This window comes from Erpetoichthys calabaricus, chromosome 13 (assembly GCF_900747795.2).
Source record: "Erpetoichthys calabaricus chromosome 13, fErpCal1.3, whole genome shotgun sequence".
In the NCBI taxonomy this organism is placed as follows: domain Eukaryota; kingdom Metazoa; phylum Chordata; class Cladistia; order Polypteriformes; family Polypteridae; genus Erpetoichthys; species Erpetoichthys calabaricus.
The window spans coordinates 94,143,773-94,169,648 of record NC_041406.2 but is presented as its reverse complement, the minus strand read 5'-3'; the positions used below and the strand labels follow the sequence as shown (position 1 = coordinate 94,169,648).

At 42.0% G+C, this 25,876-nt stretch overlaps 1 protein-coding gene across 9 annotated transcripts in view; it reads right to left on the bottom strand.

Annotated features, from left to right (window-relative positions):
* The window catches only part of LOC114663782 (doublecortin domain-containing protein 2-like), a 346,685-nt gene that overhangs the window by 54,694 nt on the left and 266,115 nt on the right, over window positions 1–25,876 (bottom strand). For 7 of the 9 annotated variants that reach the window (XM_051935741.1, XM_051935738.1, XM_051935739.1 and 4 more), the window contains exons 7-8: window positions 18,494–18,548; window positions 15,241–15,418 (exon numbers count right to left, since the gene is read on the bottom strand). The exons of 1 other annotated variant lie outside the window; for it this stretch is intronic. In XM_051935741.1, coding sequence (XP_051791701.1) covers window positions 15,241–15,418; window positions 18,494–18,548 — 233 coding nt within the window. The remainder of the gene's footprint in view (window positions 1–15,240; window positions 15,419–18,493; window positions 18,549–25,876) is intronic. One more of the 9 variants, XM_051935742.1, reaches the window with a different exon arrangement.

Genomic DNA, 25,876 nt, shown 5'->3' with positions numbered 1-25,876 from the left:
AATAGAAATGATAGAAAACATATTCTACCGCTCGACACTCTGTTGAGGTGTTTTTATAGTAGTAGTAGTGGTAGTGGTAGTTTCATATGAATAAAACCTTACTTGCCTGTCCGACCAACACTCTCCAGTGCCATGATAAACAAGAGTATGTGGTGGACGGCTGGGGTCCTTGCCTATCTGGGAAGGACCAGGTGAGGGGCAATACCTCCCCCGGGACACCATGGGGCAGCCCCCCCTAGATTGCATCGGGACCACACGCTTGGAAGCTCAACCCTGCTGGGGCCTGTGGCTGACACCAGGGGGCGCCCATGACGATGCGGGTTTGCTGCATGCTCCCATCTTCTGTCCAGGAGCCCTTGAACCTGTCACCATCAGTAATGCTACCGAGGAGCTAGGCAGTGAGGCAACAACAATGGAGCAAGGGGATGGTGTATAAAAGTGCCAAGTGCTTTTATTAAAACAGAATACAATGTTCAAATTAAATCAGCGCTTCCCGATTCATTTTACCCTCGGACGGATGAGGCCGATTTCACACCCCCTTGGGAAATGTTCACCGAGCTTTGATGGCTTCAAGTTGAAATTGGAAAATATTGCATTGCAAAGCACGCACTGCGGTCTGTCTACTCCATCAATAATTGTTTTGGTAAAGCCGTACTCAGTGTAATCCTCCTTCCATTTTCTAATTTTTTCGTGACTAGCCATGCTTAAATGAACGGTAAAAAAGTAAGAGCGAATCGACGGTGACTTATTGAGGCAGGCAGGTGAGAGCACAATAGCACACGGGCTCGATGTAGTGCGCGTCAAGTCGATCTAAAATGCGCGGTCAGATTCTTTTCAAGTTCTATTTGGATATAAGTAGGTTCTATTTAGTCGACAGAAATATCTTTGGTAGGAATGTAAGTTGAATTTAGTCTTTAAATTTCTATGGTGAAGAAAAATGTATGCAATGATGACTAAATTTAACTTACATTCCTACCAAAGATATTTCTGTCGACTAAATAAAACTTACTTATATTTAAAATTTAAATAGAACTTGAGCAGATACGATAGTTCATAATACCCACGCAGCACTAAGTGCACGTAAGAGCGGAAGTCATCCGTTTTAACAAGCAGCGTATTGCACTGATACGAAATGGCCTGCCCATTTAATTATTTAGGAATGGATAGATAAATTAAGATTTTGTACAAATAATGTTTTTCATTTTTCTTCCTCGATGGATTCTGGCACCCCCAGCAACAGTTCCCCCAATTGGGAAGCGCTGAATTAAATAAAGTGCAGTGATTCAAAAAGAGTCATTAAATACATAATCCATAAAAACAGTAGTGAAACATGGAGGTTAAAAACAATACAAAAAAGTCTTCTTAAGAACAACAAGGTTAAAATAATGCAGGAAGCATTATTTTTAAAAAAACAACAACAACAACAACAATCCTGGTGCCTTTTCACCTGGCGGTTCCCCTGCTTCCCCCATCTGGGCTTCTCAACAGGGGAGTCACCATTCCTGCAGCTGGCTTTCTCTTCACTCTGCTGTTGGTCATTCGCCTCTCCAATCCCTGGCTCCGGTAGGCACCACCGAACACCGACTTGGGATTCCCCAATGACCAGGGCTCTCACGCTTGGGAAAACCACATCCCAAGTCCCGACTCCCGCAGCCTTCTCGGCCATACGCAGCCAGTCACCCGCCTTCCGGTCACTCCCGCCCTTCAGAATAAACTCTGTGGGAGCGACCACTACTGCTACTGCTCAGGTGTCGGCCTAACACCCAAGCTCCCTGATCAGCTGCACACGAGCATGCAGTTGCTCGCTTGCTCTCCTGCACCGACTTTCTCCTGCTACTGCAGCTCCCTGCTCTCCTGCAACCTCTGGCTTTCTTTCACCTGTTGTCTCTCTTTTTCCCCCTTAGCCGACTCATGCTTCTATATATCAAGAGGGCATGGCAGCTGTGGCAAATCAGCAGCCCTAGGAACAATCACGGATGCAGGTGGTCTCTCACCTGTGCACTTAGGTGAGAAACGCCCACATCGCGAATCGCCCTGAGAACCGCTTCAGCCACACAACCACCAAGCCCCCTCACCAAGCCGCGAGCGCGGTGATTATTTATTTTAAAATTGGCCTTTGTTGGGAGCTGTGGACCCGCTATACCACAGCACCTGGAGATTCCGGAGCCCTGGACTGCAGTATTTCCACCACACCCAGAAGTGCTGCCGGAAGAGGATCCGGGTGCACCTGGAGTACTTCCGGGTGCCCATGCAGCACTTCCGCCACACCCAGATGTGTTGCCCGAAGATAACCGAAGATCACCTGGAGCACTTCCGGGTGCAGTATAAAAGAGGCCGCCTCACTCAAAAGGGTCTGGCTGCAGACGGTGCACTCTCAGCCACATGCACGCTCAGCCACTGACGTCAGATGCACGCTCAGCCACAATAGGAAGTGCAACCGACGCTCAAGCGCCAACTTAGTTTTCGAGACCAACGCGAACGTTAAGTTACGTTTGAGTACTGCATCCGGCGCCGCCGTGAGTGGCAGCCTTTTCAGCAGCTCCGTGTATGACTGTATATGTATGTGTACTTTTCTACTTTTATTTTTCTATTTTTATTTATTGATCACTCCTAACATTATACATAGTTATTGTCTGTTTTTTTCACCTGTATTATTATCATTCTTTAATTTACTATTATTTATTGTATCAGTATGCTGCTGCTGAAGAATGTGAATTTCCCATCGGGATTAATAAAGTATCTATCTATCTATCTATCTATCTATCTATCTATCTATCTATCTATCTATCTATCTATCTATCTATCTATCTATCTATCTATCTATCTATCTATCTATCTATCTATCTATCTATCTATCTATCTATCTATCTATCTATCTATCTATCTATTATTTCTTTTACCGAATTATATAGTTACGTTTTATTTTATTTCATGCCATACACACATTATTGCAGTGTAAATGTTTTGGTCAAGTGCATTAAGTAACTTCTTTCTTTAATGACTGGAGTGAGTTTGTTTTCAGTTACGGTGACTACTAGCCAGTTAGCTCACGTTATCTTACCGTTAAATAGACACATGTCTACGACCTTAAGATATCAGAAGCGTATTTAAATTCGTGTGAATTAAAGTGATGTAAAAATGTTTATTAAGCTTATTAATAAAACAAAGATGTGTTGTTTCTTTGTGCTTTTACAGATGCACCCCTCCATAAGATGTGAGGCTATTGTGCCACAGCAGTGCACGAATTGTTGCACTTTGTATCATTGTTCACTATGCCCTGCCCTACAGTCTATGAGGTTGGCAAGAATCCAACAGCATTTAGATGGACATTTAAAAAATGCAATCATTTTTGAAGGTAATGCAAGGTGGATTATTACAATATAACTAGGGTGAATGAATAATTAATGTGCAAAAATGCACCGAACTCTTGCATGTTAAAGCACAAAAAACCTGAAAACTTTAGCAAGACATGAGAAAAATATTATTTTAAAAATTTGGTAAGAGTCCCCCATGTAACAGAGTCTGTTTTCAGTCTACTTTAAGGCATTGTACAGACATGGAAAAAATCACTTAAGGTGCTTGTAAATTTACTGGACACAGACCATGATATAGCCCACATAATAGCCACAATAGTCCCATTGTTTAGCATCTGAATGCTTTGTTTCAAGATTAATTTATTTACTGACTTGTTACCTTTTACTTGTTCTTATTTCTAACAGATAAGAGAATATGTCGTTGCCATCTGCCATGAAAGGTCTGAGGGTCACTACCATTGTCCGTTTTGCATGAAGACAATACTTAGAAGAAACAGTATGGAGTGTCATCTAAAAATATGCTCAAAATCTGCATCTGAGCCTTCCCACAGCCTACTTTTTCCAGCACAAGAATCTTCCCACAACCTACCTGTTCCGGCACAAAAACCTTCCCATACCATACCACTACCAGTACAAGAGCCCTCCCAAGCTAATGAGCTGGGTCCAGAAAACAGTTCTAAAACAAGAAATACAAGAAAGTGCCCTCATTGCTCATTAGATTTGCTCAAAAAGAATTTGGACACACACATCTTAAGAAAACATAGACATATCCCAGGATGTAACACTCATGTCTCATCTTTCCAGCATTTGTGTTGATGTATCTAATGGAGCGTCAGTAGTTCAACGAACTGGCCATGGTTTTTCTGTTCCGGTCCATGTACAAAGGAAGACAACAGGCAACATTCAACATGTTAAATGAGAACTGGAGGAATGCTGCCAATTCCACCTTTTGGCTCAGAGAAGTGGATTGCCTTTAAGTCAGTGTGAACATCTCGGCTCACTTGATTATTGCCAGGACACTGCTTTTGAAGATATCTTAAATCCCATTGTTCTAGATGAAATGGTGGCCCTTAAATTTTTTGGGAATGAAAAGAAGGCAGTTTGCCTAAAACGGCAAAAAGCAGCACGGGCAGCTTGTGTCCCATTTTCTGTTCTGGTGGAATTTGGTGGCTCCAATAAGCAGATTACGCTATCCATACATGAGCCTACAATACATTATTATAGCCGTCTCGGTAGAGTCATGGTCTGCTATAATTCGACTGATGGCACATCCTGTACTCACAAAAACATTGGTAAATGGCACTTGTTTCAAATTAATAGAGACTTTTCCAAGACTGGACCATCTAAATCAGCAGATGCACAAACAATGCAAGTGAGTATTTATGTGCCCAACATTGTCAACTTATCTGCCTAATTCATATCTTTTTGAAAGCTGGCAAAAATGCAGATATCCAACCCAGCAAAACTCAATTCAGGGAGATAACCACTATGGTACTTGTATAACACATTAGAAAATTGAAAACTCCTTTGTGATAAAAAGATCGTAATGGACGGTAGCATAAATAAAAGTTATGAGATGTAGCCACAAATTATATGAATCCAAATTGGACCCTAAGGTGTGTTTGCCCCATGTACAGAAAAATCATGTAGGTTTACTTAGCACAAAGAGAGGCCAATCAGAATGCTCCCTCAGTCTCATACAGACTCTTGCCCACAAAAACCACCTATTTGCGATATTCTGTGTTGTCTGAGGGAGTCATGACGCTTATATCAGAATGCAGTGGACATCTGGAAGTACAGAAAATGTGGGATGTCTGCACGTAATCCAAGGTGATCCAGTTATTTTTTTCCCAGAAAGGTAGTACTGTCCTGAAACCACCACATAGCCAGATAACTGTAACTAAGTGTTATGTTTTGTAGGCACAGGATGAATGTGAGGATGCATCAATACTGCCAGAAGTACAAGTAAATTTTTTTATCAGTTTTTTATATATCAATAATAATTGCATAAAACACATAAATACACCAAATTTTTATTCCTGTCTAAGGTATCTGTCCTTGCACACGCAAAAACAGCCAGTCAGTGGTGCAGTGACAGCCAACACCAATTCATTGGTCTGATCCAGTTGCCCCGGATACTGACTATGACAGAGGAAGATGCTGGGAAGGCTCTGCAGGAGTACGAAGCAATGAATGCAGAGAAAGATTCACTAGTTAATAGAGATGATGTTCTGGCTCCATTTTGTTTTGGGTTTAGCCATGTGCAAGACATGCACAGATTTTTAGATGAAATGGTGAATTGCAGGAAGTTCACTATGTACTGCTGCCTCCTTAACTAAATTAATGTTTTTTATTGGTTTGTGTTTTGTTGTTGGGGTTTTTTTTTTGAAGGGGGGGGGGGTCTTATGTATAAATAAATATATAAACATTTGATTACTGATGTGTCCAATGTCCTTTTCCCTCCACCATTTATTAATCACAGTTTGGTACCTCATGACATGTAAAGTATAGTACGTATTACAGTTCTGATATATAAGATTATTAACAACACAGAATTGTTCTATTTGTTTTATTTCATTTTACTCTTTATTCACACGTAAATACTGTATACATTAAATTTAAATGATGTTAGCAAGTTATGATGGTTGCATAATTGTTTTTTCCTTGGGATAACAGCGGGAACACTAAACTAGCACACTCTAAACATCAGCGCTCTCGCTACGCTACCACGGCCATGCTGCTAGTAATCACAATAACAGGCAAGCATTTACCTTGGTTAACTTGATCTGTTAAAATGGTAAACATGTTAATAAACCAACACAGGCCAGCCAAACAACGTGAATATGCACAAGTTAACATGATTAAGAATATTCCATATCGTTCATAAATGGTAAGACTATAACTAGCAAACGTACCAACTTAGCAATCAGGAAACGACTCCCCTGTTGCACTTCCTATTGTGGCTGAGCGTGCATCTGACGTCAGTGGCTGAGCGTGCATGTGGCTGAGAGTGCACGGTCTGCAGCCAGACCCTTCTCGCCTCACTCCATTCGGACACCCAGAGTCAGGAGGTAGAGGACAAAGCTTGCATGGAGAGGAGTGGAGGTGGCAGAAGAGAAGGAAAGAAAGAGAGAAAAGAAAGAAACAAAGAAGAGAAGGGACTGAGCAGTATTGTGTGCTATTTAATTGTGTACTGTACTCTGAAGTGGGAAGCTGGGGAATAGAGCTGCCCCACAAGAAAATAAAAAGCATGTGCCTGTCTGTGTCCGGGTTCGGGGAGTGGTATGGCCCATGTTATTTCCACAAGTAGCTTAAAATAATCAACTTCATTTTAATTAATAGAAAACACAAATCAGTTTACAAAGATTCCAACAATGAAACAAATCGAAAAATAAGTTTCAATCACAGCCGTGGGCCAGAGAAGTTCATCTCACAACTGCAAGTAAGATTCAGCTACTCATAATGTGCACAGTCATATTCTTTGCAGTCGCCATCTCGGTGAATTCTGCTCTATGCGTAGCCTCACTAGGACATTACAAGAATTTTGACAAGATCAGGCCATTCGGCTCATCAGTCCTATCCACGTAATTTCTCCAAAATAACATTGAGTTGAATTTTTGAAGGTCCAGCTCTCTACCACACTACTTAATAATTTATTCCATGTGTCTGTGGTACCTTTTGTGCAAAATTTACCCTTAAAAAGTTTCCAACTGTTTTGAACTTTTGAACTTTTTTTAATGAACAGACTGAATCCCTGTACTAATTCCTTTCATATTTAATTTTATATCCTTCAATTATATCCCCTTCCTAATCTCAATTTGCTTAAACCGACAAGGTTCAAATCTTTTAATCTGTCCTCATAGCTCATATCTCTCAGTCCCAGAATCAGTCCAGTTCATTTTCTCTGGACTTGTTCTAATGCTGCAATGTCTTTTTTTGTAGCCCAGAGACCAAAACTGCACCCAGTACTCCAGATGAGGCCTCACTAGTGTGTTATAAAGCTTGAGCAGAACTTGCTTGGCCTTGTAGTCTACACATTAGCTTTTTTAATGGCTTCTGAACACTGTCTGGGTATACGTATTATAACTGCAGGAGCACCCGCATGTGCTATCAAGCCACTGCAGTTGATCCATAATGCAGCGGCCCATCTTGTATTTAACCAGCTGAGATGGGCACATGTCACTCCTCTCTTCAGGTGGCTACATTGGCTGCCTGTAGCAGCACACATTAAGTTCAAATCCCTGATGTTTGCCTACAGAGTAGTTAGTGGGTCAGCTTCTGAGTATATGGAGACCCTCAGGTCTGCCAGGGAAAAGCCTCTGGTGATGCCGCATCTACGTGGTATCAAGTCTCAATCCACAATCTTTTCCTGTGTAGTTGCTGATTGGTGGAACATGCTGCCCACCTCCACCCATACTGCTGACTCCCTCAATATATTCAAGAAGTGATTGAAGACCCATCTGTTCTGTGAATATCTATTGAATTGACGAAGAAGAAAAAAAACTTTGTTCTCCAATATTGTTATATCATTGATTACTTTGTTTACGTTTAATTGCCTTATTGATTGTAATCTATGATTGTAAATGTATTAGTGATTATCTATTCACTTTTGGCAATCAACTTTTGTTGTCACTTTAGATTTGGTGTCTCTAATTACGCTGTACTTACTATGTAATTACTTATATAATTACAGAATAACTAGGTGTTATTACCTTGTATTTACTGAGTAACACAATGTAATGTTGTGCTTAAGCACTCTATTATAATTACGAGGTAGTCATGCCCGTCAAGGACGGGCTGCAGGCAACTTTTATCAGTGTTGCAGGGTAAAAGTCATTAAATGCAAAATTATTTGTACCATGATTAAATTTAGTGATAAAATGTTTTTTGTTATTTGTGCCACACGACAAATCGGGATTCGAACCCAGGTAGACAGTAGGTGGTGTTAGGTCCTAACTTTGTTCCGGCATCCGGGATCGAACCACCGACCAAGGGTAGTGTGCACTCTACCACCTGAGCTGTATGGATCTTAGTTCCAAGGCAATAATAAACATAATGAAAGTTGTTTCTAGTTTAAGTCATGTATGAAAGTGTTACATGCCATAAAATGAATGACTTATCTTTATCAAAATAAAATTATGAATCATTAACACGTGCTGTTTATTCCACAGTTTTTGTTCTTCAGTAAAAATTCTTTTTGGTTTCTTCGTTTTTGGCAATTCTTGAGGTGTAGTTTGAGCACTTGAAATATCCAAAATCTTATTTCTTTTTGCATTTTCATCTTCTTCAGTCAAGTGACTTCCTTCAGCTTTTCTTTTAATCCAATTGGTCACTCGCTTCCCAGTGCTTCGTTTTTTATTTTGTTGTTGAGGCAAATGTGCAATATTCAAATTGTTTATGGTCTTTTCTTGGGTTTCTTCGTCATTAAAATGCAAGCTTGTTTCTTTTTTAGTTGGTTGGTCCAAATTTTCAAAATTCGTAGAATATCAGCCAATCAAAACACTGATGTAAACGTACCAACCAACCAACCAACAGACAGCCATGCTGAAATATATATATAGATTATTATACAGTTTATGTACATACGTACTTTTAAAAATTGTGGAATAACAATTACAGTCGAGTAATTAATTATATCATTACACTGTATTAAACCAGTAAGTGCAAGGTAATAACACCTAGTTACTCTAAATTATAAAAGTAATTACATGGTAAGTACAGAGTAATTAGAGACACCTAATCTAAAGTGATACCCAACTTTGTTGCCTGTCCTACTACACTTGCTGAACAAACATGCCCTAGTCTAATGTTTACCTCTTTTGTAAGTTGCTTTGGATAAAAGTGTCTGTTAAGCAAATAAATGTAAATGTATTGTCCTATATGTGTGCATGGGAGACAGTTTAAGGGCTATGGTGAAGGTAATTCTCCACCACTCCAGGAGATGGTGCTTTATAACGTTCTCTCTTTTCCTCCCTCTGCAGACTGGAAGAAAGACACCTAAACACCGAGCAAATTGGGTGCAGTTCAAATGGACTAAGGGAGGATCATTCCACAGTTTTGGAGCAAAAGTGGAGAAGCATTTTCTCATCTTGGCACGCCTGGCAAAAGGAGGAAGAGTCAGCAGGCAAGCAGAGTCAGAATGGGGATTTCTTGAAGGAACATATGGAGTGACCAAGGACTATAAATACTGAGAAGTAGAATTGTAGGTCAAGACAAGAATTTTCAGCTGGATCCTTGCAATCACACTAAAGAAGAGGAGCAGTAGGACTGAGACAAAGAACAGAGAACAAAAGTCGATCAACTGCATTCTGGAGGAGCTGCAGAAGTCTGATTGCAGTTGAAGAGTTGCTATAGTCCACCCAAAAGAGAACCAGTGCCTGAACAAGGAGTTGCGTAGCATAATTAGTGGGAAAGAGTTGAAAACTCTAAATATTATGAAGAAAGAAAGAAACAACATCATTGGGTCATTGAAGAAATATGATCAATGAATGAAAGTGAGGAGTCCAGAGTCACATCAAGATTTCTGCTTGAGACTGATGGTGAAAGGGTGACATCTTCAACAGCAATACTTAAAGACAAATCTGAGGAAGGGGAACTAGAAGTTAAGTACTGGATATCTAACTTTAAAAGGTTTAGTTTAAGGAGATGAACACTCATCCATGATGAGATGGAAGAGGGAGACACCTGGAGATCTGGGCTGAAACCTATGGGTTGTAAGGAGGAAATTAGAGGAAGATCTGTGCATCACCAGCATAGAGATGGTAAGAGTATCCATGAGAAGAGCTAACATTACATAAAAAGCAAATTTGAAGAGAAGAGAGATGTGGACTTAACACGGATCCTTAAGCTACACCTTGGATTCGTTCAAAACCAGTCCTAAGCAGAACCATGGATTCCAAGTTTAGTGAGGAAAAAGATAAGCAAGGAGTGGTTAATGATACTGAAAGCTGCTGAAAGGTCAGGAAAGATCAGAACAGAGGACAGAGAAGCAGCTCGAGAAGACTGAAGATGATTTGTGACTAAAAGCAGCTGACGATGATCTAGAAGGTTGTTGTCAGAGAGAAAACAGGAAACTTTGTTGGTGGACTACTGGTTCTAAAGTCTTGAACAGTGGCAGAAGGTAAATGGGATAGTAATTATCAGTGGCAGATGAGTTGAGAGAGTGTTTCTAGAGAATAGGGATTAGACTTCTTGAAATCAGTAGAGAAGATACCAGGGGTAAGTAAGGCATTAAAAATAGAAGAGATGGAGGAAAGATAGAGTGAAGAAGATGTGAAGGAATGAGGAATAGGGGAACAGAGTCATTTACAGGAGAGAAGGAGGAATGACAAGAATGGCACAGAGGGGCTCACAGCTGCCATGAAAGGTACCAGCTCTCCATGACCCTGAACTAGATAAGCAGGAAAGACAACAGATGGATCTGAATTTTTCTTCCAGGTTAAAATTTAAATTAGAGAGACCTATGATAAGTAGACTACTCCCTACTCCCACCTACCATGTCAATGGAAAGTCTTCTTATTTCTTTATGCTCTTAGAAAGACGAGCCAAGAAGGACAAAAACAATACTATTAGTCCAACTGAAAACTGGTATCAATCAGACATTTTGATCAGGATGCCCGTGTCTCTTTGCTCCCACAAGCCTGAGTCATCTTAGCGCGGCGACACTAAACAGACAGACAGACACATAACTGCAGAAACACCAGAGAGGGGGTCTGGTGCAAACACAAGGCGCATACCCTGTAATCACGCTTCAGTGCTGGTCATTGGGGCTGAGCTGCTGTTGAGAAGTGTTACTTTAATGACTGGGATTTGCAAGTAGTTGAAGCTTCTAATTCACTCCTGTAGTAAAACATTCACTTAATTACCGTAAACATGTTTTGGTTTGCTAAGAAGTCTTTTCAATTGTACTAATTATTTTGAAGCTTGATTTAGGATAAAAAAAACATTTCACAGGGGAGATCTACTGAGTCAAAGACATAGCTGGAGGAGCTCATCCTATTGTTGGGCAAAATGTAAAAGGAAATCCTCTGCATGCCAGGGTGGATAAGGGTGCACTGCCAGGCTGTGGTGCACCTTCTCAGTGAAAAGTGGATCCAAAGAGGGTACTAATGCCAGGCAGAAAAGAAAGTGGTTCATCATGATATGAACTACCACAGTAGCTGAGTCTGAGCCAGTAGATAGTGATGGGGTTTGGTCATCCAGTAGGCTGCCAGAAAGCTTCCAGATAGTGATGAGTGATACGACTCGCACAAAGCTCAGCATTTCACTTTGCAAAAAAATAAACTAAAAAATAGCAAAACAAATGCTATTTTGTTTCCAAAGATTAATGTGTCTGCCTGGTATTTAGTTTTTAAATAAAGATCTTGGGTAAAGAACAAAATCACTGGACTCATTTCCTGTTACACGTATACATTTTGTTAAGCCACCAGACATGTGTTTTTTGCACTGGTAAGACGATCCCCACTTTGCATTTATGATGACAATTTTGACAATCACAATCCAAAGACCATGGAACGCATCTACAGTTGGGGGGGGGAGCCTCAAGGCATGGGTGGGTGTGGGAGGCGGGGCTTGAGTGTATGGTGTGGGAGATTGTAGCCAAACTCCGCATGAAAGAACATTACTAACAGTGGTATTCAGCAATGCTACAAATTCAATTTAAAGTTGATTCATTCAAAGCTAAAAATGCTACAAATCTCAAATTACCGTATATACTCACGTATAAGTCGGGTCTTGAAACCCAAAAGATCAATCATAAAATCAGACCCCGACTTATGTGCCCATTCAAAAATGCAACACTTACTTATTTATTTTTTACATCTTAATGCCTCCTCCAATCTCACATCAGTTTCTCAGACGCATCACATTTTGTTGCAGCAGCGTAGTTACCAATTTCTTTCACTACTTCAATGACGTTTAATCTAAAATCAGCTTCATATTTTCTTCTGATCGAACGCTCCATCGTAGATAAGGGATGCTCTTACGATAAGAGTATATGAGGGTGTGAGATACAAAAAACACAAAACAGTGCAAACATCACTTCGGAATAGTTGGGGTATTGGGGTCATGTAGGCACAATAGAGAGACAGAGAGAGAGGTTAGGAGCACACGCTGATACAGCGCACTGCCGCACCCACACAGAAAATAAAGGCCGTGTGCTCTGTGGTTACTCTCTCAGGTGGGTGTTAGCGTATCGTAATCTCTTGGACCAACAGTGTGATGTTTCCGCATTCGACTTATACGACCGACATTATAAAATACCAGAAATTATACTGTAAAATGAAGTCCCGACTTATCCACGAGTATATACGGTAGTACTGCCTCATTATATAGTGGGTTTGAATAAAAAAATAAACCTATAAAAAACAATAAGAGTTGCAAATTATTTTTACTCACTCAAAAGCACCACCCTGTGCTGTTCTCTTTCTGTCTATCACATTCTGAAAAACAGCATCTCCATCCGCAATAAAAAAAAATCACATTTCATTCTGCTCCATCTTGGCTTAGCTTTATTGCTTTTTATAACTTCCTCTGCACATTTTGTTTACTTCAAAGAGATCTTCACTCCGATTCTTTATTGGTATTGTGAACTAAATGATGATACACAGAAGGGCAACAGTATAGGCTATTTTCAAAAATGCAAGGCATTGACAAAAAATGTAGCATAATCAGTTCATTTCAGATTTACTGCCGTGGTACAGACAGGTAATGAACAGAGAGGTAAGCAATGTGGGTAGAACAATCAGTTAAGGAGGTGTTGGAATTGAGGAGAGGAGAACAACCAAAGAGAAAGTGAATGGACTGTGTGAAGGGGGCAGTAAGAGAGAAAGGGGTATCAGGTAAGGAAGTGTACATCAGATGAGAGTGGAGGAGCCTGGTCCAATATATGAAAGTGGGAAAAGCTTTAGAAGTAGAGGAAGAAGATGGATTTCAAAATTGAGTGAATGAATCATTTATTATCCTGTTTTCAACATTTAAACATTTTAACCAAGCCATTTTTTACAAGGTGCCTTTCACACTGGACACAATCACAGGCTTCTACTTAATAAATAGAATATAAAGCCAAAAACTAACCAGAACTGCCTTTATGCTTTCCTATGTCAACACTGCCATCTAATGGCAAAATACAGAAACTACTCCAAAGACAAATCAGAGGAAGGAAAGAAAGATGGGACCGCTTAATAAAAAGAGAAATTAAACACCTCATTTAGTAGACACTAATGAACCCAGCTATCTTTTGAAAGTTGCTGTGTCATCAGTTCAGATCTTTCTAGGACTGTGAGAATTTTATATTCAGTAGATTCTGTACCAATTTTATTTCTAACAATACTTTGCCATCAATGCAATTACTGGACCCAGTCAGTCCAATGCAGGGTCTAATCTGGAAGCTAGTGATCCTGAATTGGGCACCAATCTATTTCAGGATACTCATAGTGCTTTTGATATTTTTTTAATATTTAAATAGCCATCTCATATCATGCTAAACACTCACTGAGTTAAATCGGGATATGTTATTATTATTATTATTATTATTAATTGCTGTCCTCACTATCTTCCATACATTATTCTATTCTTTTATTTTTTTATTCCTTTATTTTTCTTGACTATAGTCAAAATAATAATAATAATAATAATAATAATAATAATAATAATAATAATAATAATAATAATAGACAGATTTAGCGCAGTGAGTTTTTAGCATGACATGGGGTGGCTATTTAAATATAAAAAAATTATCCAAAGCACTATAATAATAATAATAATAATAATAATAATAATAATAATAATAATAATAATAATAATAGAAAGATTTAGGTGAGTTTTAGTATGACATGGGGTGGCTATTTAAATATAAAAAAAATATCAAAAGCATAATAATAATAATAATAATAATAGAAGGATTTAGCTAAGTGAGTTTTAGTATGACATGGGGTGGCTATTTAAATAAAAAATATTAAAATCTCTATAATAATAATAAGGATGATGATGATGATGATGATGATTGGGTAGCAAGGTGGCACAGTGGTTGCACTACTGTCTTACAGTGAAGTAGACTGTGTGGAGTTTGTATGTTTCCACCAGGAGCTCCGCGTTTCTCCCACAGTCCAAACACATTTTGGTTTGGTGTTACTAAAGTGGTTATTAAAGAAAAGAACCTCCACTTGACAGAGAAGCCTCCTGCCAACAGTTCCCTCCAGTAGCATGAGCCCCAACATGGCTGCCCTGCAGAACTACATGTCCCAGGCAGCCTTACAGGTGTCCAAATGGGAGCTATGCCAGAGGAATGCTGCCACCCAGTGTACTGGTGGAACTCATGGCTCCAGGAAGAAGCCTCCCTCTGTCCCTCTGCTATACGAGCCTCCTGAAGGGGAAAGGGTACAGCCAGCTATGATGTTCTTTCAGCTGCTGTCCACAAACACAGAAAAGGAAGAACCAGTCCTTCCAGTTGGGATGCCCATCCACTCAGGCTGTCCTTCCATTACAATGGCTTCTAGGCCAGATAAGGAAACAGCATCAATCCCAGCCAGGATGCCAGTCAATTCATTACAGTACACATGTGAGGAAAACATGATGGGGTCAAAAATTTCGAAATCTCAGCTTTTTGCATGAAAGTTATGTGCTAAATAAATCCGATTTTAATACAGTGTTACTGTATGTTTTACTATGTAAGCACTTAACAACAATTTTTATGCTGCAAGAGTTAAGCATTTAGGAAGAAGAAAAAGGAAGACTGTCAGTTAACTCCCTGGCCTAAACATGAAAAGCCAAGCAGCATCAATAGGCATCAAATCATAGACACATCTATACTAATAAGGCAGAGGCGAAGGTTCTGCCTGACGGACCACCCAGAAGGCCACAAGTGACAGTGTCAAAGAGGAACCCCACAAAAACACAGGATATCCAAAAGCAGAAAGGGCAGCCTTACTGTTACGATGGTAAATGGGTGCAGTAATCCCATTCCGCTTCCATTTGACCCTGACAGGCTTTCCATGCAAACCCACTTCTTCTGCTGGGGACAACTGCTCCTTCTTGCCTTTTCTTTTTGGGGGCTGAGGTGATGCATCGCTTGATCCACCTGTTGACTTGCTTTGTCGGCCAGCCAGCTGTTTGTAAAAACCCATAAAAAATAATTATAAAATGGACCATTGTTATGCTTTATTGAGTTACAAGTAAACCCCGCGATTCGCTAGCGAATCGGAAATCCTAGAATGGCAATCAGTTTCTGTTCCGTCCGATATGTGGATGGATGACATATCATGGAGGGCGGGTACGTCTGGGGAAATGTCATTTAATCCAATAAGCATATCTGTACTAAAGCGGTTTCATTTTGTGGAGACGTGAGTCTGTTGCACTCGCTGACACCGACCGCTTGAACAGGTTGTGTTGTTTGGGGGCCACCTACTGACTCTGGGAGGCCGCTACGTCTGACTGTGGGGCGAGCACCACAGTGCAATATGCGCCTCGGTGGGAAGCCGCTGCGTGAAGACATATCATGGAGGGTATATGCAGTGGTGTGGGCGGTCGCGTCCGGGCGGCCGTATAACCTGGCGTGCATGCTTTACCTCAGGTGTAGCTCATAGGTCATAGTCTCGTTTCTGTGTTTTGTTTGGTTTGAGCCGCGACTCCTTTCGCAAGCGCGTTGTAGGCGCGCGCGTTGTCACAGCATGGACCTTTGGGGTTTCCGTTCATCCGGTGAGCCCTGCGCCCATCCGGTTTGCGCCCATCTGGTTTACAACCTTCGGTTAGTAATATGGATTGGGGGACAGATGTGGACACATGCACTGCTATGTTGTGTTGCCACACCCACCACACCACAAACCACCTCAGGATCCCAAATTAGGACCCAAGCGCAGCCATACAATAGATGACACCTCAGCACCACAGTGTGAGCTCTTTTATACAGTGGCAGGAGTGCCAATCCTGCCACTGACTTCCAAGTTTTCCCTGCAAGTAGGACGACCTGTCAGCGGGGCTGAATGCAGGTTAACGTCATACCCAGGACGGAGCAATTGCAGGTTAAGGGCCTTGCTCAAGGGTCCAGCGAAATGGAATCACTTCTGGCATTTACTGGATTTGAACTGGCCACCTTCTGATTGCCGGTGCAGATCCTTAGCCTCTGAGTCACCATGCCGCCATACACGAGGCCTTCTCTTGGAATACACAATTCCATAGTGCCAACTGTAGAATACGAGTGGGGACACTGCTGTGCAGTAGAAGATAATGGATGGCTGATAGCTTTCCTTGTTATTTTCTCCAAATTACTATCACTAGCATCGAGGCAAAGCAGAGTTACACTGACATTTTGGACAAAGTACTCTGCCGACGCTTTTAGTTTTGAAAAGATGAAGGATGCTACAGCTTGGATGATACGTTTTATATCAAATTATCAAGGACACTGCATCACACCTAAATGTTAATGTATAACACTGTCACAATTAACTACTACATAATGGTCAAGGCATGCTGGAGGGGAGCGGGAGGCAGGACTTCAGGTGGGGTCCTCCTTACTCAAGCTCAAGTCGGTCTACCTCTCGCCACGTGTTGGAGTGTACCCTGCCTCCGCTTAGCTAGCGATACCTGTTTGTTCAGCAGACATTATCTTCTAGAGATTGTTAAGGAGTAACGTTTGATGTTTTTGAAAGAGAGATCAGAGCTACGTGTGTTTTAGAGGGTAGCTGCTCATTGGCAGAGATATCACGGCCACGTGTTCTTCTACCCACGTGGGGGATGCTCTACCGTCAGAGCTGAACATGATCAGATACAGTGGCAATGTTTGACTTTGGACACCTTGCCAACTTTTTACATTTTTGGCAAAGAGATCACTGTTACATTCTCGCCCCGATAGCAAAACCAAAAATATTGGATGTCAAGAGGCCTTCGGATACGAAGCTATCAATATAAATTCTTCTCAATACAAATTATAACATTTTTGTAAAATTGATTTTTAAAGTGGGTGGCACGGTGGCGCAGTGGTAGCTCTGCTGCCTTACAGTTAGGAGACCTGGGTTCGCTTCCCGGGTCCTCCCTGCGTGGAGTTTGCATGTTCTCCCCATGTCTGCGTGGGTTTCCTCCCACAGTCCAAAGACATGCAGGTTAGGTGCATTGGCGATCCTGAATTGTCCCTAGTGTGTGCTTGGTGTGTGTGTGTGTCCTGCGGTGGGTTGGTGCCCTGCCCGGGATTGGTTCCCTGCCTTGAGCCCTGTGTTGGCTGGGATTGGCTCTGGCAGGCCACCGTGACCCTGTGTTCGGATTCAGCGGGTTGGAAAATTGATGGATGGATGGCTGGATTTTTAAAGTGGGCAGCACGGTGGCACAGTGGTAGCGCTGCTGCCTCGCAGTTAGGAGACCATGGTTCGCTTCCCTGGTCCTCCATGCATGGAGTTTGCATGTTCTCCCCGTGTCTGCGTGTGTTTCCTCCTGGTACTCCAGTTTCCTTCCACAGTCCAAAGACACGCAGTTTAGGTGCATTGGCGATTTGAAAATTGTGCTTGGTGTGTGTGTGTCCTGCGATGGGCTTGCGCCCTCCCCAGGGATTTGTTCCTGTCTTGTACCCTGTGCTGGCTGGAATTGGCTCCAGCAGACCCCTGTGACCCTGTGTTAGGATATAGCGGGTTGGAAAATGGATGGATGGATGGATTTTTAAAGTTTGTCCTGGTTCACTACTATGTGCTAGTGTGTGCGCGTGTGTGTGTGTGTACCACCCTCGGACTGTACACCAGTTGCACAAATACACTTTCACTCACAACTGGCCAATCTGTAGGTGCCAATTAACTTAATTAACCCTAACTGGTTTACTGACTGACTGTCACAACTAATTCTAGGTCAAGGAGAAGACAGGTAGAAGCTACGGCAGAGGGCAGTGGTTCTGGGAGTCTTGAGAGATGCAGATAAGAGGCCCACCTGGAGAAGGATATGGATGGTGAAAGGCTGCATCTGTACATCTTGGGAGCTTTGCCCCAGTATCTCCACTTCAAATGATATTTGTTTCTCCACTCTCTCTGTTGCTATAAGTTTCATATCAAATATTCTTTCTCCTCCTAATAATCAGCATTTACAGACTGCAGTTAGCAGACACAATGAATTAGTGGAGCTCTGCTTAGCTCTGCCAGGAGTTAAGAACCTTTTATTTCCATGAAATTAACAGCAAGAATTTCAATTGTGGAAAGTCTTATACTTACACCTTCTTTGTGATTTTCATATCTGTATAAAGGTGGTAGTGATGCTGCTTTAGACCTAGAAGGTAAAATATTGGTTAATTACAACATTTTACAAGGGCTAGAAATGCAGCCACAAAAATACATTACACAAAGCATGCTCACCTTTAGATTAAAAGATGCTCCATTGCTAGGCCATCTTGTGTGCCAAAGCTTTAAGAAACTTACAACTTGAATGAGTAATAAAAAATAACATGACTGTCATTTTATAATGTAGTAAATACAGATTAAACTGTCATAGGAATTCTGCAGGAAATTGATAAATGTAAAAATTTCTCGCAATCAGCTGTTTGAACTGCTATGTCACAGATAGCCTAACGACTAGCCCCGCCCCCTCGTCTGTTCTAAGCCCCACCCACTCTAGGCAGGGGGCCGATATAACCAAGAGGATAAGATGAGAATGGCATCTTTTGACCCGAAAGAGCGGATGAGACAGAGCTCTCTGAGGCCTAACCCTTGAAGGAGTGCGAGGAGCACAAATCTTTATTTTTGTTTCTGTGTCCTATGGGACTGTTTTCTTTTCCTGGCAATTAAATGGGTTTGTGGCAAGCATGGCACCCCAAATATATGCATCAGCAATTTAATCAATATCCAAGACATCCATCCATCCATCCATTTTCCAACCCGCTGAATCCAAACACAGGGTCACGGGGGTCTGCTGGAGCCAATCCCAGCCAACACAGGGCTCAAGGCAGGAACCAATCCCGGGCAGGGTGCCAACCCACCGCAGGACACACACAAACACACCCACACACCAAGCACACACTATGGCCAATTTAGAATCGCCAATCCACCTAACCTGCATGTCTTTGGACTGCGGGAGGAAACCGGAGCGCCCGGAGGAAACCCATGCAGACACGGGGAGAACATGCAAACTCCACGCAGGGAGGACCCGGGAAGCGAACCCAGGTCTCCTAACTGCGAGGCAGCAGCGCTACCCACTGCGCCACCGTGCCGCCCCCGAGACATATATATGTAAGTTTTTAAAATTTTACTCAAATGAACTATGATGATATATAAAGGCCAAAACTAATTTACAAAGGAAACTGCAAGACTCTTAAACAATTAATTTACAAAGGCATTCGTAGGGCACTTGAAAGTAACGTATTGAAAGAAATTTCTGAATTCTTTCTTCCTATTGATCAACAATTTTACATTTTGTCTTCTTGTGATCATTAACGCATGTGTCCTGCTTTTAGTTTAAAATGGTCAGACAGCGTAGAACTTACTAGTAAAAGATAACAAGAGATTGCACAGATCCTGTATGTATGAGAAACAAAGGTTTTGGGCAGAGCCATCCATCACCAGGCTTGCTAGCCAATCATATATGTGTAATGTCACATGCACAAGAGCCCTGCCCCAATAAATAATAGTCTGTCCAGAGGAGCAGGAGAGCAGCAACATGAAGAAGACTGAGACAAGTCAAAAAGAAAGAAAGAGGGAGAACGCGGCTTATGCATCACGCCAAGTGCCCAATTGAAAAGCTTCCCAGGACAACATCGACCTTAGGTATTGCTGATTTTCAGTAAGCTTTCTAAAACTACATACATACAGACTTTGCTATCTAATAATATTTTCTATTATACTTTCTTCTGCTGCTATTATTATACTTTAGTAAATATCACATTGCTTTTAAATTTATATACTTTGTCTTAATACCTGTGTTTGAAGTAATAAAGTAAATACTAGGGCACTTGGTCCAAGGGAGAGTGACAAGTGTTCTGACTTGCAGGGATATCAGGCTGAGGAGGGAACTCCAATAGAAGGAACAGTGCAGAAGAAGTAAGACATCATTGATTGGTGAGTGGCCTATAACTAAATGGTGTATTAGTCTTCATCGAATTTACAATATACTTGGAAACCCAAATAGAATGTAGGTCTGGGTTATATCCAGGCACATCTGTAGATTATTAGCCCCTGTGTGAAGTACTAGGGAGTGAATGGCAGTGCAGAAATCACTCATAGAGTACTGAAGTAGATAAGATTTCTTTGAGTGCGTTAACCTTAAGCTGAGAGAGTATACCAGTCTAGTAAGGGGTGTAGTGAGTCTTGTCTCACTCATCCTATAATAATACACATATTAAAGTCAAGTCAAGTCAAGTTGGGGAGCATGCACTGGTACAGTGCGTTGCCGCACCCACTACACGATGAAACAACTCAGGATCCCGGTTGGCAACCCCCCAGGCAGACACGCAGTCCAGTCCCACCCTCCGGAAATGACCCTGAATCTGCCGCAGCCAGGTGTTATGTTGCCGACCCCTTGGCCTGGTCCAGACACTCGGGTCCCCAACAATGAGGATCTTACAAGCCGGATCACCCTCAGGTAATTGTGCCACATGGCCGTAGTGTCGTAACTGACGTTCCCTCACAATGCAGATAATGTGCCTCATTCGGGACTCCATGAGCAACCGCTCATTCAACACAAAGTCAAACCAACGGTACCTAAGGATTTTCCGGAGAGACACAGTACCAAAGGAGTCCAGTCTTCATCTCAGGTCACTGGTTAGCGTCCATGTCTCGCAACCATATAGCAAGACAGGAAGCACCAGGACTCTAAAGACTTGGACCTTCATCCTTTTGCATAGATATCGAGAGCGCCACACACCCCTTTCCAGTGACCTCATGACCCCCCATGCTTTCCCAATCCGTCTACTGACTTCATAGGACGAGTCACCAGAGACATGAATGTCACTGCCAAGGTAAGTAAACCTCTCAACAAGGTTGACACTCTCTCCGCAAACAGACACACTGCTGATGGCTGAGCCCAAGAGGTCATTAAAGGCCTGGATCTTGGTTTATATCAGGACACTCGCAAGCCCAGACACTCAGACTCCTCGCTCAGTCTCTCCAGCGCCCCGATCAGAGCCTCCATTGACTCCGCGAACATCACAGCATCGTCAGCAAAGTCAAAATCAGTGAATCTTTCTTCACCAACAGATGCCTCACAGCCGCTGGACCCCACAACCTTGCCCGACACCCAGTCCATACAAGCATTGAACAGAGTAGTAGCAGAACAGACCCCTGGTGAACCCCAGAATCAACTGGGAAAAACACAGAGGTTCTGCCTCCACTCTGCACAGCACTCACAGTACCAATGTACAGGCCGGCCATGATATCCAGCAACCTCGAGGGGATCCAGCAAATCCTCAGGATGTCACCCTGTGGGACATACATATTAAAGGGGGCTTAAAAAACACACTTTATATAGTGTTTGAAATAATGGCCACTGTTACCCACTTATTTTGTGTATTTTTTTGTCATAATAGGTGGCATAGTGGTTACCACAGCTGTCTCACAGATCCAGCACCATCTATTCAAATCCCAAACCCGGTCTCTGTGGATTTTTCATGTTTTTCGTTTGTCTGCATGTTCTTTTCTTCAAGGGCTCTGATTGTCCTTTCATATCCCAAAAATCTGTCTTTTAGGTAAATTGGCGACTCTAAACTGGCCTCATATTTTCATGTGTGTGAGAGATTCCTGCCTGCTTCTGATCCTGCCCTGATTGTGATGCCGTACTGAATTAAGCAGATTTGATGTTATTATGTTATATGCCACAGTCATTCTGACGTAAGACATTTAAAAATCTTTACTTTCTTTTATATAGCACTAGCCAAAGCAATCAGCATTACCCAGGTATATACTGTAAATTCAGATCTCTTCATTTTTTTACACATTTTATTATAGAGTAGCCTTGCGCAAAAATCATTATAAGACATGCCGGACACCACCAGACGGAGACCACATCTTTATAAAGAAGCACACGTTTATTTAACACAGTTCCTACACAACACACAGTGCTCCCAGCACTAACCACCTTTAACATGGGCCTCTTCCCCAATGTCCTTGGACCGCCTTTCCTTTTTCCACGGGAGCCTCGTCCTGCTCCCACTCCCGATTCTAGCTCCCAGACTGTAGGAAGGCGGCTCCTTTAATTTCCACCCAGATGTGCTCCAGGTGCCTGATGACATCCTTCCGGCAGCACTTCCTGGTGTGGCGGAAGTGCTGCTCTTGCACCCGGAAGCACTCAGGGTGTCCCTGGAAGGATCTTCCTCCATCTTCCCGGGTGTGGCGGAAGTAAATGTTTCCCGGGCTCTCTGAGACTCGGGCGCCCCATGGCGGTGGCCACGGGCCCTAATGGGCTTGAGCCTCCTTGCTCCTCTCCCGTGGTCCTCTCCAGATCCAGGGCGGTTGCCCCCTCGTGGCCCAGAGGACGAATACGCCACCTCCCGGTCCCCCAGCCACTTGTGACATAATTTAAATTAATTTTTTTCCCTCATCAAGCAACACTCAATTCCCTAATATGGCAAAGCAAAAACAGTCAGTCAGTTTCTAACCCTGTTAGTCCTGAACAGGGTTCAGAGGGTCTGTCCCAGCTACTATAGGACATGAGGAAGGAACAAATCTTGGACAGGGTGCTAGTCCATCACAGGGCAAAAACACACACATACTGCCAGTTTAGGAAATGCCAATCCACCTAATCTGCATGTCTTTGGACTGTGGGAGGAAACCCACAGAGACACGGGGAGAACATGGAAACTCCACGCAGGAAGGACCCAGAATGTGAACCCTGGTCTCCTTAATGCAAAACAGCAGCGATACCACTGTGCCACCCAAAGCAAAAAACAACATTTAATAGTTTTTTGCAAGCTTGTTAAAAATATAAAACTGAAATACTGTATCACGTTGACATAAGTATTCAGGCCCTTTTCCAAGGTACACTGCAGTGCCCTTTCATCCACACCAGTGTGGCATGGGGTTTTTTAAAGCACTGCAGGGCCCTGTCCCAGTTTTTCATTGTGCCATCTTACCTTCAGTTTTTTAGCTCACCTGCATACAGGCCACCAGCTTTTGTTAGAAAAGCAATAAAACTTAAAAATCACCAGTTTATTTTATATATAGCCTGTCAAAATGGATGTTAAAAAACCAATCACTCTTTCCTATAGCACACTTCAGAATATTCATTTGAAGAAGGTGTACTACAACACAATGAAGAACAACATCATAGTAGTGCTTGCCATTGTTCATCTTGATATGACTCCTCACACATTTTTTTCTCCTTCGATGTGAACCCCAGAGTGCCCTTACATTGATTTTATCACCTCAACATATAACTTGAGCACGCAGAAATGAAAAACTTGTGTGTGTCTATAGCAGTGGTCTCCAACTTCAGTCCTGGGGCCTCATGCATAACGCCGTGCGTAGAATTCGCACTATAACGTGACGCAAGCACAAAAGCCGAAATGTGCTTACGCACAGAAAAATCCAGATGCAGGAATCTGTGCGTTCGCCAACTTCCGCGTTCTTCTGCTACATAAGTCCCGCTCAGCGTGGAAATAAACGCACGTGCACATGCTTGCTGTCCCGCCCCAACTCCTCACAGAATTCTGCCTCTTTGAATATGCAAATCTATATAAAGAGCCCTTAAGCCCAGCGTTCTGTGAAAAGGCAATGGCAAAAGTACGAGGAAAAACAGAAGAATTTCAGTGAATACCAAATGGAGGCAAAGAAAAATGTACTATTTGTTGGTTTAAACAGTTATATAAGCAACAAAAGGAAGTTGATCGAGTGACATAGCGTGTCGGAGAAACTCGTAAGCTCAAGTTTACAAAGTCGCACAGTGCCCGAAATAAAAAAGTTGTCACATATCAAAGTCAGCATGAAAAGGCGACTCGTAGCCCACCGTCTGAGTGTCATATGAAAGCTTATTAGGGTACAGTGAAAAAAAAGGCACACAGTGTGAATAAAGCACGAAATGTCAACTTTAATCTCGAAATTTCCACTTTAATCACATAGTTTATTTTGTCATTAAAGTAGAACATCATAAACTTCATCTTAATATCGTTTAATTTACTAGTTTCTCAATCCCATCGTAACTAAAGTAGCACATTAAATGCTTTGTTGTGTATTTGATCTTATATGTGCTCTATGTGCCTGAATCACTACGTGCTCTTCCTCCGACAGGACATAGAATCCATTACGTTCGTAATATTACAGCTCTTTGAGTAATTAAAATACTGAGAAGTATACGTTATATCATTTTCATGATGATATGAGTTAAAGTATGTTATTAAACATGGGAACACGGTGGCGCAGTGATTGTTCATGTCTTACAGCAAGATGCTTGCTGTGCCATGCGCGACCTTCAATGAAATGCTTTATTACAGAAGTACTGTCTTTTTCAAACGTACTAACCCCCAATTCCTGTCCTTACTTTTCTTTCTCCAAATAACCAATCGCCACACAATCAGCTCTGTAATAGACGTTAATCCACCTGTAAGCTTAGAACGGCAATTCTTCAAAACTTTTAAGGAACATCGAAATATCTTCGTAATGTTTAATTATTCTATCCATCTATCCTTCCAGTGTCGCGCCAGCCACAGCATGAAAACAGAGCGAGGCAGGAGCAATCCGTGAATGAAGCTCAAGCTCGCTAGTGCTGCGGTACCACGTAGTTAAAGTTAAAGTTTTATCTGTATAATATAATCAACATATTTTGCTGCATTTCATCTTAAAAATGATATCGTCATCATATGTAAATACGCACTTTATAAAGTGGCTCAGGATGTGCAATATTATAACTGCAACATAAGTACAATTACCTCACGGTAACTTGCAAGTACAAGCAGTTCTACAAGGAGCACTTGAGCCTCCGTCGTGGATGTGGATCTAAGAAAGGGTAACCACACAGGAACAGTAGCACTGCTTTGACGCTGGGTGCCGCCAGTCTGCAAAACCAAACGGAGAACTTGCGTACGACAGGGTATGAGGTACCGTGGAAAAGTGCGTGGCTTTACGCCAAGTGTAGGTTTTATACATCGCGATTTGAATGTGGAAACTTTCTTACACAACATTTCTGTGCGTACGCACCGTTTATACATGAGGCCCCTGGAGAGCTACTGTGGCTGCAGGTTTTAATTCTAACCCTTTTCTTAATTAGTCACCAGATTTTGCTGCTAATTAACTCTTTGCTTTAATTTTAATTGATGCACAACTTAAGACTCAGGCCCCTTAATTATTTATTTTTTCCTTAATTAGCAACCAAACAATATTAAGACACAAAATGAACCAACACATAAACAACAACTTGCGTCCATCGTACAATAACTAAAAATAAAGAAAGGTGAAGGCCTCAGTAATGTTGATCTGCTCAGGTCCACAAAACATTTTGACAGCGCTCTTAAAAAAGAATATCAACAGTTTTGAAAATGTCTGCCATGGCAGAATGAATGCCATGGAATTAAATAACGGGTTTAATTAGCAATGAGAATTGGCTTTCAAATTAAGAAACTGAATGAAGTGAAGTTGGTTGGAGTTTGAGGCCCCAGTTTAGTGGGTCATCTGTTGGCT